Below are 14,903 nucleotides of genomic sequence, written 5' to 3'. Positions count from 1 at the left end.
CTCTTTCTCCCTCACCCCCCCAAGGCTCAGACTGTAAAGGTCTCAGAAACTTCTCTAACACCTTTTACCATCCACCCCACCCATGATGATAATGGATTAAGTCTCTGGAACTGTAAGCAAGCCCCAATTACCAATTAAATGCTTCGTTTTTCTTAAGAATTGACTTGGTCATGGTATTTCTTCACAAAAAAAGAACAGCAACTAAGATGCTTGTATGCCCTGATAAACCAGATAGAGCTTTCTTGCCCCCTTACACCACATGAGGACACAGCTAAGGTCTTGTGTGAACCAGGAAGCAAGACTGAGCAGACATCAAATCTGCTGGCAACTGTCCCTTGGGCTTCCCAGGCTCTGGAACTCTGGGAACTCTGCTGTTTATAAGCCACCCAGCTTGTGACATATACTCGAAGACTAAGGCATTTTTCTAGACAGAGGCCAACAGCAATAGCAAGCATGCTTGACCTCATATCCACTGAGCCAGTTCTCTGGGGTGACACGAACTGTCTTGGGACTCTGACAGCAGCTGTGAGCTTGCAGTCTAGAAGTCAAAAGAACACCTTCTACAGCTCTGGAAATATACAGAAAATAAAATGCCAGACCCTGGGATGAGGGCAGCACAGAGAAAGGGGTGAACAAAATGGTGGAGCAGGTACTCAAAATGGGAAAGGCACAGGTCTGCATGAGCTGACCTTGGTGATTACTCATGGCTCCCATCCTGTCAAATCCAGTGTCCAAAAATCCTCTCAATGGTGGTAATTCCTGAGTTTGCTGATTCCACTGTAGTGAGAATTTCTTTGTTCCAAATTAAACCCTTTGGGGAATTATTAAAGGTGGTGTGTAGAGAGGATCTCTTATAAGCAACACCTATCAATAAAAAGCCTATGGCCGGGCTGGTGAGATGGCTCAGTGGGTAAGAGCACCCAACTGCTCTTCCAAAGGTCCGAGGTTCAAATCCCAGCAACCACATGGTAGCTCACAACCATCCCTAACGAGATCTGGCGCCCTCTTCTGGAGTGTCTGAAGACAGCTGCAGTGTACTTACATATAATAAAAATAAATAAATCTTAAAAAAAAAAAAAGCCTATGGCCAATGAGCTGAGGCAGGAAGTAGAAGGTGGGACACTCACAGGAAGAGAGAGAATTCTGGGAAATAGTGAGAAGGTGCGGGAGATTCAAGGGCCAGGCGCTAAGGAAGAAGCAGGCTAGGACGGAAGGGAAGGTGACTAAGCAGCACGTGACTGAACTCAGGATAGAAGAAAGGGGAGATCGGCCTCGGAGTGGGGTGCCTGAAGCCGAGGAGTAAGTAACCATGGAAAGACACAGAATAGATTGAATATGTTAAATAAGTTATAAGCTAGTTGGGGGGTGAGCCAAAGCTTGTGGCCTAGGCATTTATTAATAAACAATTAGTCTCCGGGTTGTCCTTACTGAAGCAGGGGCTAAGAAGGAAAACCTGATTTATTTTTTACAGTGGTGTGTCAAGATGTATGCAAAGTACCCTCCCACGATGCAGCTTTCCATTCAGATTGAGAAAACATGCTAAGATGTACCAGCGGTGATGGGCCGGTCACAGCTCAGAGACTGCAAGTGAGCTGTAGACAGTCCTAGTGAGGACAGACTCCACATAACCAGAGGCTTTATCACAACCCAGACGTGTCAGGTCCTTACATAGCTTAGGTCCCAGAGCCCTGACTTGGAGCAGCCAGAGGGTAGGAAATGGCAGACACATTTGCATACATCTAGAACTCTCAGATGGAGAAGCCACGGCACCCAGGAAATCAGTATTACATAGAGTTAAAAATTGAGGTCAGGCTGTTGCGTGGAGCTGAACATGGGGGCTGAACTACTACCTGCAGATAAACAAAGAGGGAGAGTTATTAGATACTAGTGAATAAGGAGGCAGACGTACCAAATCTCAGTGGGAGCAAGCGCTGTAAGGGAGCAGTCTTCAGGCAGTAAACAACATCCAGGGGGAGAAATCTAGAGGGGATATTCTCTGTACTGTCCAGTCTGACCACAGAAAGGCTTTGCCCACTCTCTGAGCCTCTCACTAGGGAAGGCTTTACCACAGCCATGGGCTGAGACATGAGTGCCTCGAGATGCCTGTGTTCATGTCAACTGCACACATTCACTCAGGACGTCGTCACTGGTCTCCTACTCAGAGGACTGCTTGGATTCTTTGTCAAGGGACAGGGGCAAGGAAGGGAGCGGCAAGTCAAGCCACCAGGACAGAGCTGGGAGCCAGCAGGAATGATGGAGACTCTAAAGTCAAGCCATCAAGCCGAGAGCAGATTCCTGGGAGTGGGGTGGGAGTGAGTTGGTTTCTTTATCCTCCTGAGGGAACTTCTCAGACCAGCTCAGAGTTCAGCAAGTAAGCAATTGGCCTTTAATTTTCCTCCAGCAGGCCAGAACTGGCCATAAACAAGATTAATGTGCCATCGGGAGGCCAGCCAGGACAGGGAAGGTTCCCAGGGTACCATTCATGGTAAACACTGTATGCTAGCTGCTTCCCAGGGAACAACTATGCAATCTAGTGGGCAAGTCTTTCTTACACAGACGAGTCAAAAGCCCAGACAAGAAAGGTGATTAAAGCTGACCTCTTAAGTGTTGGCTGACTGTAGGGTCTAAGTCTCCAGATGCAGTTGTCAAAGAGAGTGTACTAAAAGACCCTTACAGCTGTCAAGCACGAGCCTCTGTATGAAGTGGGGGCAGCAATGTTCTAAGGCAGTGGTTCTCTGCCTTCTTAACACTGTGACCCTTCTGTTCCTCATGTGGTGACCCCTACAACTATAAAATTATTTTCTTTGCTACTTCAAAATGGTAACCTTGCTACTCTTATGAATTGCAATGTAAATATCTGTTCATGCCCTGGCCGGGGGTCACGACCCATAAGTTGAGAACCACTGTTCCAGTGTCTTACTGGCCAAAATAGATGCTGGTCCACGCAGACGTAGCTCTGTGGGGGAGGTGTCCTACTCTGCAGTCTCTCCTCCCTCTTTGTCCCTCGTAGCACACATTCTGGGAGCTGGTAGCACAGTTACCCTCGCCCCAAAAAGCAAGCACTCTGCCTTTGCAGGCCCTGCCCCTTTGCAGTGAGAGAAGCAGTCCAGGCGGCCTGGGGGATTTAGAAGCGTTGACTCCATGGAAGGGGAGTGAAGGGCAACAGTGGCTGGCTTGGAGCTTGCTCCATGGGGAAGAACTTCTGGGAGGAGCTTCGGGGCAATGGATGTACGGGAAAAGTCAGAGAGGAACGCTTTGCTGCGGCTGGCAGTTATGGTCTGTTCCGATGCTTTCTTGGGAGACCACAAAGAAGACACCACTGGCTCTCCCATGGGGTTTGGAACTGATTTGGACCCACAGCTCCTACCAGGGTTAGGCCAGATGCTACAGGCTGACAGTTAAAACTCTCCACTAGATAGATAGTTAATCTTCCTCTTTTTCTCACCGGCCAGAATTAAGACTTATTCCATAAGCTGAGCTCATTTAAACAAAGTCAAGAGACTAAGTCCCTGCCAATGGAGACATAGAACTGTTATATCACTCCAAAAAAATAGCCAACAGGTTGTTTTTCAAGCCCTTCCTCCTGGCTGGCACCTAGAAGGAAGCTGGAGGCCCAACAAGTATGTGGGGCTAGGAGATATTTCTGAGGATGAGAGAGGATGGAAGCATTGGGTAGGATGCTCAAGTTGAAATCGGAATAAGCTGGGCTTCTGATGACCATTAAGGGGTCCTTGTAAATGTGTCACATCCATCACACACACACACAAACACACACACACACACACACACACACACACACACACAGAGTGCTGAGGATTTTACCTGAGGCCCATACAGGCAAGGCAAGCATACTGCCATTAAGTTACCACCCCAGTCCTTGACTCGTCAGTGAAAAAATAATTAACATTCTTCCTGTCTGAGCCTCTGACACTGTGGGATGTTTCTGTGTATTCTGTGGAAACTGGGGGCAGACAGTAAAGCCTCTGGCCAAGGAGAGGTTACACAAACCTCTTCCACATCGCCTAGAATTCTGCCACAAGATTTCAGTGCCTGCAGTCATTTATAAGGTGATGCTTCTGCCTAACTGTAACTGCTCTGCTGGTCCCAGGTTAATGAGAAAAGAATGGTGTGTGTGTGGGTGGGGGGGGTTAATGCATAAATCACACATTCACACAACCTCACGGCCAAACGACATCAGCATGTGCAAAGGGGTTCTACATTAAGAAGATAAAACATGTGCTAGAGCAAACTCCTTCCTTCAGGACGTGCTCAAAATCGGCCACCACGCCGATTCTTGTTAGTGGTGATTTTGGTGACACAGCATAACCAGTGTTAATATCATTAACTGTTTTAGTTTGAGTCTTCATCCTTTGATCTCTAAATTGGTTCTGGTTTCACAACGGCAAAAATGTAATGTGATTAAAAAGGCTACGTAGTCTTAAGTGTCCTAAGTTAGCAGCGTCATAAATTATTCTAAATTTAACACAAGAAGGATGATTTATGCAAAAAAAAAATAGCTTTGTCTTTCAAAAATACTTCCATAATACTTAGATCTGCATGCCAAGGTAACTTTCAATTTGATTTTTCTTGGTCTCGAACTCAAGGGAAACCTTAATACCTAGGTCTTACAATGAGATATTCAGATAACCTGGAGCCAACGTCTTCAGCCTTAGTTTTCAACAGACATGGAAATGTACATGAAAGCTGGAACACAAATATTTATAGCAGCTCCAAACTAGAAACAACTCAGACATCTATTAAATATTAGATGGTCAAACAGGAGGTGGTACATCCAAGTAATGGATTATTATTCACCCATCAAAAGGAAATATAGTCAACTTGGCTGGGCCACAAATGTCCCACATTTGAGAAAATAGTGTTCTAGATGTTTCCTGGAGGATGTTTGCAGGTGAGATTAAAAATAGGTCTTTTTTTTTTCTTTTGCTTCAATTGCTTTGCCAGCACAGACTCCCACTATGGAGCCTGGGATGTCTTCAAATGCATAATCTGCCTCCTGCCTCCTCCTGCCTCCTGCCTCTGCGATGTTACAATTATAATTGAGACTCTAAACCTTTTTCAAGGCAGATTTTGCCAGCTAATGTGGGTGGACTCCAATCAAATGGAGTCCTAAGTATAGGCTAATTAATTAATTAATTAAAATAAACCCCCCCTGAACAAAAGGAAAATCGCTAAGCCAATGTCCAGAACTGAACTATGTCAGATGTGAACTAGAATGGTACCTGTCCATCTCCCATGTCTGCAGGCCTTTTCCATGGGATGTTTTTGTACTGGCTAATTTTGTGTCAACCTGACATGAGCAAGAGCTACATCCTTCAGAGAAGATGAAGCCTCAATGGGGAAATACTCTCATAAGATCTGCTGTAGGCAATCCTGGGGACAAGGACCCAGCTCCCTGTGGATGGGGCCATCCCTGAGCTGTTAGTCCGGGGTGCCATGAAAAAGCAGTCTGAGCAAGCCCTGAGGACCAAGCCAGGAGCAGCACTCCCCCAAGACCTCTGCATCAGCTCCTGCCTCCAGGTTCCTGCCTTGACTGCCTTTGGTGATGAACTGTGATAATGGAAGTGTACACCCGAGAAAGCTTTTCCTCTCTAACTTATTTGCGGTCATTGTGTTTCTTCCCAGCAATAGTGACCCAAACTAAGTCACCACCCTAATTCTCAGTGAACAGAGTGTCTATTACTTTCTCATTTCCTCCTAAACACATTCCTGTCTAACAGAGTCCCCTGCCACTGGTCTGCAGGAAATGGAGATACTCGAAAGAGACACTTGCGTCTTTCAATCTGACCATCAGACTGTTGAAACAATGGACCCCAGAGAAATGGGAATTTCCCCAGGAATCTCACACATGGAGAAGAAAAAGGCCCCAGACAGCAGTCAGGTCACTTACACGATGAGACTTTACCCACTGAGCCATCTTGCCAGCCCCATCCTTTCCCTTCTTTTATTTGAGGCAAGGTCTCATGCAATCCAGGCTGGCCTTGAGCTATCCTTCTAACCAAGAGCGACTTTGGACTCCTGACCTGCCTGCTTCTACCACTCCAGTGCCAGTATTACAGGCACACACAGGCTGCCATTCCTTTGTGTGTACTTGGATGCACCTTAGCAGAAGGAGCAGAGGAAGGAGCCATCCACTTGCCTTGAGTTCATTGGTGTCTGCCAGTTTGGCTTTGAGCTCAGTGTTGTGCTCCTGACATGCACTCAACTCCTTCTGCATCCTCTCCAGCTTCTTCTCCAGCTTCCTCATGGCAAGATGGGCTTCGTCCCTCTCCACGGCCAAGGCTGAGCGCGCCTCTTTCTCCTGCTGCAGCTGGGCAATTTTCTGCCGAAGGAGGTTCATATGAACTTCTTTGCTCTCCAGTCTTTCTTTCTGAGTCTTTAGCTGGTTTGATACAAATGGATTTTTTTGAAGAAAAAAAAATAATTGAACAGTCAGTAAATATAAATGAATTACTCAGATAATGTCGATTTTTTTTATCTGTACTTCAATGAGACTCATTTGCAAACCATCAAAAAAGGTCACTGGGTTCCTTTCCCTGATTGAATTTTTGTATTCGTATTTTTTCCAAGAATTCTGTAGCTACAAAATACAGGACAAAAGAGCCCCCAGAATATATGAGGAAAAAAAAGTCAGTTCTCCACAGCTGCTTCATCCAATATTCTGTGCCTCATAATCAAAATGTAAAATTACTTTTAAGACGAATAAAATAGGCTTATCAAGAGCAGAATAAGTAGAAAATAATAAGACACAGACAAATCCGCTTCAGTGCTCAGTGGACTCGATCCCTGCACCATGTTTTATGAAACAAGAGCAGGGCCCCATCATACTGAAAACCTGCCCTAGCTAATCTGAGCCCCCTAGAACCAGGCTGAGGAGTCCCGAGGGTGCAGGCCAATGTATTCTTGCAGAAGGATGTACCAAGGAGACTTTTAAGGAAGCTTTATTTACAAACTTTGACTCTCAGAAACAGACTTCATGTTGATTTCGCTTTTTCCAACACTTTGTGTTATGCAGGGGTCCATGGGCTCCTCCGACCCAGCGGAGGGTAAGGTCTTGGAACGTCGCTTGTGCCGCCAATCGAGTTGATGAAGGGAATTTGAAGGGTTTGTAGGAAATGACTCTGAGGGAAAGCATCTCCTGGGCTCTGCCTATCACTTCGCCGGGCAGATATTAAATCCAGGCACTGACGTCTTTAATCGCAAACACTGGGAATGAGGATAGAGAAGAACTGTCGAATGCCCAGGCTGACGACCATAGCATTGTCCCTTAAGTGCTGTGACAGCATTGAAGGACTTACTGAAAAAACTACCTTGTGTTTCTGCCTAACTGTGACAGCTGTGTCCACACCTGGGTCACGCCTTAACAACCCTTTCCTGATAGTTCTCTAACCAAATCCCTTTTAACATTTTTGAATAATGGTTTCATTTGCTCTTTGAAATTTGCAAACATGTATATGATGAATTTTGATCTTATTGAAACCTTAGCCTACCTATGACACTCATCCTCTCTCCTACTCCCGCCAGGACCTACCACCTACCTCCTCCCAACCACAGCCCTCTGTCACCCTTATTTTATAATCATCATCATTATTATTATTACTCCTATTGCATTCCCACAGAATCTATTAAGTGTTGACTGTGTTCCCATGGGTGTGGCCCTATCCAGTTTTTCTAATACATTTTTATTTATTGTGTGTACGGTGGGGGCGGCACATGCATGCATGCCGCAGCATATGTGGTACATGGAGGCTAGAGAAAGTCTCTCCTCATGGATACCATGGGTCAAACTCAGCCTGCCCCAGCTCCCCCTCTTCAGCCACTTCATATCAAATAGCACTCTGATGCAAATGGCCACCGGCAGTTCTGTACACTGGTAATTGTAATGATGATATAATCCTTAAGAAGAAATAGCATTCGGTATTAAGAGAGGAAATCAATTCTCTGAGATGTGAAGAAAGAATTGTGGCCCATTTCGATGTCCCTGATGGTGAGCAGGTTTTCCGTTTTTTTTTTTTCTCTCTAGAGAGAGAGAGAACTCCTGACACAGTGGACTGTAGTAGAGTCCATGTGAGCACAGAGTTTATTCTATGAGACAGGAGTTCAAATTTTCTGCCTCCTATATGAACTCCTCTGTGGGGTATATGTCTTTCCTGTCATAATATGAAGAAACAGACAGAAGCATGTGATTTGCCCAGGTTACACCATCTGGCAGAGTCCAAGGTCCCCACTGTACAGCTTCTATACAGCTGTGATTCCCTGTACAGCTTCTATACAAAATGTTTCTCCTAAGAAGAAACATTATTATTATTATTATTATTATTATTCATTATTCATTATTCTGTGTTTCCTTTCTCACTCTCTGATGTTGATAATTGTAAGACTAATAATTGTGCTCTATCCCTTTTATTTGTTCTTTCATTCATTCATTGCTCTAAACTAACTCTGCCTTCAATGGGATGAAAAGAGAGCCCTTCTCTCTGCTTTCTGGCTCAATAGAGCTGGTATACACAGAACTGCTCAATGCTTCCAGCTTTCCTTTCATTCAAAAGAGCAGAAACTATGGATTTAATGTCTACATCTGTGAGTCTCTCTTGCAACCAGGTTCAGCCAGGAGAATTGTGACCATGCTATAAACATAACTTCTTCCAGAATCTCTTTTACAAGATATCATTTGCATCTCTGGCTTCCCTCTTCCCTTCCTCCAACCTTCTGTGTGAAACACAGGCAACTGGTTCTAGTGACTATTTTGGGCCATGGAGGTGAAGATCATGGCAGGGAAGTGCTGCCCTCAGATCTTCAGAACTGAGACTCCACTTCTAAATACATAACGTTATAAAATGCTTCTTGAACATGCTACTGATCGTGGTGGGAGAAGATCATTTAAACACTTGGGCTTTCTGGTAGTTTCTCTTCTCGGTACTATGAAGGGCAATGGTGCCTACCTTCCTCTGTAAGTTGTGAGCCATGGTCTTGTTTTCAATGACAGCATTGCTTTCAAGGCGAACTAACTGCTCTATGCGAGCTAGAACTACATCCAGACACATGTCAAAGCCAAGGTCAGCAGCTACGTGGCCCAACTTCATTTTCTCTGACAGCTGGTCCAGAAACTTCAGATACTATGCCCAAAAACAGAAATGAAGAAGGGACATGGAAGTTAATGTGTGGTCTCCTCAAATCCTTCTCTTTATCACAACCTTACAAGTGGTTATCTTTCAGGCCATCTCAGAGCTGTGCTTCTGACCTTTGAAATTTAGTAGTGAACATTTGAACACTCTTACTGATCTCTACCATCTTCCTGTCCAAACACTCTGGACTTTCCTGGACCATAACCTGGACATCAGTCTAATATCAAACACATTTTTAAGCTCTTCCATTTGATGAATGGGCTATACCTCTAATTCTACCCCTGGTCTCTCTTTACATATCTTAGCAAAGAGCTACTGAAGTCTTGCTTCTCCCAGGCACTTAGCTATCACTTCAAAACCAAAGTCCTTCATAAATACACAAAAGCTAAACAAGAGGTTTGGGGTAGTTTTGTTGTTATTGTTGTTGTTTCATTTTGTTTTAGTTAAAATGCTTTAACAAGGCTGGAGAGGCGACTCAGTTGGTAAAGTGCTTATAGTACAAGCAAGAGGACCTGAGTGTAAGCCCCAAAACACACATGTTTAAAACAGCCAGACACTTAGTGTGCCTCTGTAATTCCAGAATAGGTAGACAGGGCCAGGACTGTGCCTTGGGACTCACTGGCTAGCCAGGACAGCCAGATTAGCAAGTTTCAGTGGGAAACCCTATCTCAAGAAGTCAGACCAAGAACAACTGAGGAAGACACATATTTCCAACCTTTTGACTACTCATACACACACACACACACACACACACACACACGCACACGCACACGCACACGCACACGCACACGCACACACGGAGGGGGAAGCTTTAGGAAACGTTCTTTAAAGTGTTCCATTCAACATAAGTAAATAGCATTCTAAAGCAGAACTGTCTGAAATTTGTCAGTTTGCATTCATTTAAATATTTGACTTATTTTCATGTATGTTTTGCTCTTGTGTGTGTGTATGTATGTATATATGTTTGTATGTATGTATGTGCACCACATGCATGCAGTATCTGATGTGACCAAAAGAGGGCACCAGATCTGCTACAGTTTGAGTTCCAGACATTTGTGAGACACCAGGTGCGTAGGTGCTGACAGGGCCCTCTATAAGAGCAGCAAGTGCTTATAACCATTGAGTCCTTTTAGCCCCCACAGTTCATATTTTAACAGACTAAAGATCTTCCTTCATTTGATTGGTATTGTTCATCTGAGCATGTTCAGACGCAGAATGCTAACTGTGTGCTGAATGAGAGCTCCCACCACAGAGCATCATGCTCTGTGACAGTTGCAGAATTGGAGTCTAGCTCTGATATCGCCTTCTTGTTGCAGTAACTCCTCAGCATCTGGCACTTTCAGGCAATTAGATGTTGAAATGAGAATAATTTCCTGCAGTTTAAGTGTATCAGCTTAAAGCCCGGAACTATCTATATTTCAGTCATCAGGATGACATTATCTGTAAGTGTATATTTTCCAATTTTGTTAAGTGGCATACAGATAAATACAACTTAACCATCTGTATAAGCTGCAGTAACTACCAATACAGCATCATTCACTATGTTTTGATGCCACAGACAATTTTATTAATGTGATGTCACACTGTCAGTTCCTTCTTGCCCTGGTAGCTCTCCCTTTGGGATTTTATTTAATATCTTATCTGTGCTTGAGCATGACCTAGCTCCTACCGATTGTATTTTAAGTGGAGGAAGAAGATGTATGCTATAGATCGGTAGGATTAAAATGGCCGTCCTGCCAAAAGCAATCTATAGAGTCAATGCAGTCCTGATCAGAATTCCAGCACAGTTCCTCACAGAAACTGAAAGGGCAGATTTCACTGTGGAAACACACACACTCACACTCACACACACACACACACACACACACACACACACACAAAGATAGCTAAAAACAATCCTAGATAATGAAAGAACTGCTGGAGGTATCAGCATTCCTTATCTCAAGTTGTACCGCAGAGCTGCAGGAATGACAAGTGCATGGGATTGGCATAGAAACAGGCATGTTGACCAACAGAGTTGCATTGAGGACCCAGAAATAAGTCCACATGCCTACGGACACCGGCATTCAGACAAATTGGCAGACTACTGGGAAAAGATCTTTTCCAATTACAAATCTGAGAGAGGCTTAACATCTAAAATTTTAAAATCTCTTTCCACTTCTATATGTGGCCCATTTACTCTGTGCTACTCAACTCTACAGCAGGCAAGAAGGGATTCAGCTGGGACCAAACCAAGGCCCCACAGACTAGGTGGCTCTTTTAAGGACTTTTTTTTTAATTTTTAATATTTTTATTACATATTTTCCTCAATTACATTTCCAATGCTATCCCAAAAGTCCCCCATAGCGCCCCCCACTTCCCTACCCACCCATCTTTTAAGGACTTTAACTGGCCCATAAAATGACATTTGATGGAGCTGGAGACAGCCCAGCAAGTGAGGGTATGACCTGCTCTTGCTGAGGACCTGTGTTTGTTTCCCAGTACCCATTCAAGTGACTCACAACCACCTCTAACTCCAGCTCCATGGGATCAAATGCTCTCTACTGACCTCCTCATGCACCTACATTCATGTGTGTGTGTGTGTGTGTGTGTGTGTGTGTGTGTGTGTGTGTGTGCTATTTAAACTAAAATAAATATTTTTTTAAGATTGCAGTTGAAATATTTTTATTTCTTTTTTCTGTTTTTTGTTTTGTTTGGAGACAGGCTATCACTATGTGCCCCAGGCTAGCTTTGAACTTACTATGTAGCCCAGGCTATTCTCAATCTTACAGTCCTGTGCCTTAGTCCTATACAGGCATGCCTTACTGGCTTAAAAATCTTTACCTGTATAGACATAAAGGGCTGCTGTGTGTTTTATTCATTTGGATCACAGGTTAGGATGAGTTAGAGACCATGTGTTCCACTCTGTATTGCATGAGCCTAGATCATAATTACCACTTAATCTCTATACATCCTCACTTTTAATTTTACATGAACGTGCCCTTACTACTTGCATCTGTGGAAAACTCACTGTGGACATAATTAGCTTATGTAATTTGCTTTCATAACTGAAAACTATTTTGGCATAATTTCAATTAAGACTAGTAATACATTTATATGGCAAGAAGAGAAGAGAAATCAACCTACACAAAGACGGGTCCTAGGGGCTCACATTTGTAATTCTACCACTTAATAGGGAGGTAAGAGAATTTCCACAAGTTCAGGATCAGCCTGTGCTAAAGAGTGAGTTCCAGGCCAGCCTGAGATACAAAGTCCAAGGCCAGCCTGAGCTCCAGTGTGAGGTCCTGTCCTTGACAGAAGAAGAGGGAGAAGGAGAAGGAGAAGAAGAAGAGGAGGAGGAGGGAGGATCATGTCCCCATAATGGAAGAAAGAAGTTGCTATTCCTGCCACATCCCACACCATCTCCATCAGAACACTAGTTATATTATTGAGTCGCTAGTCCACCTGCCTCCTGTGGACTGGCATCTCTGCATATCTGATGCCCCAACATAGCCATGGCACTACTTCCTCAATATATATATATATAGGTTCGTTGGTTTGGTTGGTTGACTAGCTGGTTCGCTGGTTGATTGACTAGCTGGTTCACTGATAGGTTGGTTGGTTGGTTGGTTGGTTTTCCAAGATAGGATTTCTCTTAGTAGCCCCGACTGTCCTGGAATTCACTCCATAGACCAAGCTGGCCTCAAACTATCTGCCTCTGCCTCCAAGGTGTGGCCCCCACAGCCTGGTTCCTCAGTTTCCTTTAAGTACAAAGATGATAAGGAGATAGTCTCCCAAGTACAATTGCCTTAACCAAAGAGTATCTGGCACAACAAATTTTGTCCCTACATTCTTGGTCCTCTGTGCCTCCTTTTCTGTTCATGCCCTCTCTCCCATGGACCCTGGTAGCTCACAAGTTCTGACCTCTTCAACATTACCAACAAAACCTTTCTTAAACCCTGGGTTTTTTTTTTCATTCTTCTCATGATTATGCACCCTTCCCTTCTATCCACACTGAGCACAGAGCAAGTAGGCCCACTTACTCACTGTTCTGTAAAACTACCTCAAAGTTATGATGCCCTCCCCATACTCAGGTCCTTAGAGGGGGACGATTCTCTCACATATCCTTGCTTCCTCTAACCTACTGGCACTGTCCCTTCAGGGCATCAACTCCACCAGTCATGGATTGCTCAACAGTGGATCTAGGTTCTGAAACCTGTAGGATCAGACAGTGCTGTCTCTGGGTGAGCATCAGGGACAATGTCAACATCACTTGTTTATCCTTTCTTTTTAACTTTTGAGGTGCTGAGTTAAGCATATGTTCTACTGCTGTGCAGCACGATCACACAGGACCGCTGTCATACAAACAGCCTACCACCAGCAAAAGCATCATCAGGCAGCAGGTGGCTGCATTGTGATGTTCACAGTAATTAGTTATACTTTATATTCTATCGGAGAAAAGGGATCTTCAGATCTAAAAAGATCTCCACATCCCATCCTCTCTGTCATAGCCCCACAGAGAATGCCACATTCTACCATGGGTAGTAACTCACTTTGCATGCTCTGAAGATAGCATTTACAAGGCTTCATGCCTTTGTTTAAACTGCTTCCCTCTATAGCACCTGCCTCTTCCCCCACTATAATCCTATTTATCCTTCATAGATAAATTGATCTACGTAAAATCTCCTTATCCAGAAATGCCTATAATACTTCATTAGTACCATGGCAGCTATAACATCTATGCTAGTACAGCAGGGTATCTTAATGCCTGTCTTGTCTATTAAACACTGAGCCTTTAATAATAGAAACTATGGATCATACTTCATGTATCCCAAACCTACCAATATCTTAGATAACGGACATACAATAAATATATACCAGGTTACCTGGGTTGACAATCAAAAGAACCCTAAACAATTGGGATTTGCTTGTAACTCAAGACATCATCAGTATAAACACTGCAACATTCAAGACATTCTCGGGTAGTTTTAGCATATGACAGACGTTTTCGCCATGAACTCGCCATCCCATTATTACTTTTTGCTTCTCTAGAAACAAATTGTCTCTCACGACGTCTCCAGAAAGCAGCTCTCCCTCCAGGTGACTCAGCTGACTCTGAAGAGCCTCCAGCTTCTTTTCTGCCACATGGGCCCTCTGTAGGGCTTTCTGGTGAGACTCAGATTCATTTCCCAACTTCCCAACAAACTCAGAGATCTGGGCTTCAAGCTGAGAGGCCATCTGGAAACAAAGACGGAGAAGAAAGCGAAGCCTTGTTTAGACCCAACTAAGTGTTCAGATCCATCACTCCATCCAAGAAGCATAACTACTATGGCACCCACTGCCAGATTCCTTGTAAAAATTACATTTAAAATAGGTCATTTTGTAGCTGTGTTTTCCTCTGTTTGAAATCAACCTGTATTTGTTATTGTGGTGACTTGAATATGCTTGGCCCAGGGAGTGGCACTATTAGGAGGTGTGGCCTTGATGAAAGAAGTGTGTCACTGTGGGGGTGGGCAATGAGACCCTCCTCCCAACCACATGGAAGCCAGTCTTCTCCTGTTTGCCTTCAGAATAAGATGAAGAATTCTCAGGTCCTCCAGGGCCATGTCTGCCTGAACAAACACTGCCACGCTCTGGCCTTGATGATACTGGACTGAATGTCTGAGCCTGTAAGCCAGCCCCAATTAAATGTCGTCCTTATAAGAGTTGCCTTGGATTAAAGGCGTGCGCCACCACGCCCGGCATAAAAAGTAATCCCAATTGGATTTTTTTTTTTTTTTT

General features: G+C 44.1%; 1 protein-coding gene across 1 annotated transcript in view; it reads right to left on the bottom strand.

Moving 5' to 3' along the window:
* Positions 1–14,903, bottom strand: part of Ccdc170 (coiled-coil domain containing 170) — a 79,156-nt gene that overhangs the window by 6,874 nt on the left and 57,379 nt on the right. Inside the window, exons 7-9 of the mRNA XM_029482616.1 lie at positions 14,160–14,360; positions 8,961–9,134; positions 6,158–6,400 (exon numbers count right to left, since the gene is read on the bottom strand). Of these exons, the coding sequence (XP_029338476.1) occupies positions 6,158–6,400; positions 8,961–9,134; positions 14,160–14,360 (618 nt within the window). The remainder of the gene's footprint in view (positions 1–6,157; positions 6,401–8,960; positions 9,135–14,159; positions 14,361–14,903) is intronic.

The sequence above is a fragment of the Mus caroli genome, chromosome 10 (assembly GCF_900094665.2).
Source record: "Mus caroli chromosome 10, CAROLI_EIJ_v1.1, whole genome shotgun sequence".
NCBI classification, from domain to species: Eukaryota; Metazoa; Chordata; class Mammalia; order Rodentia; family Muridae; genus Mus; species Mus caroli.
The sequence above is the reverse complement of the archived record's forward strand: the minus strand, read 5'-3'. Positions and strand labels throughout refer to the sequence as shown.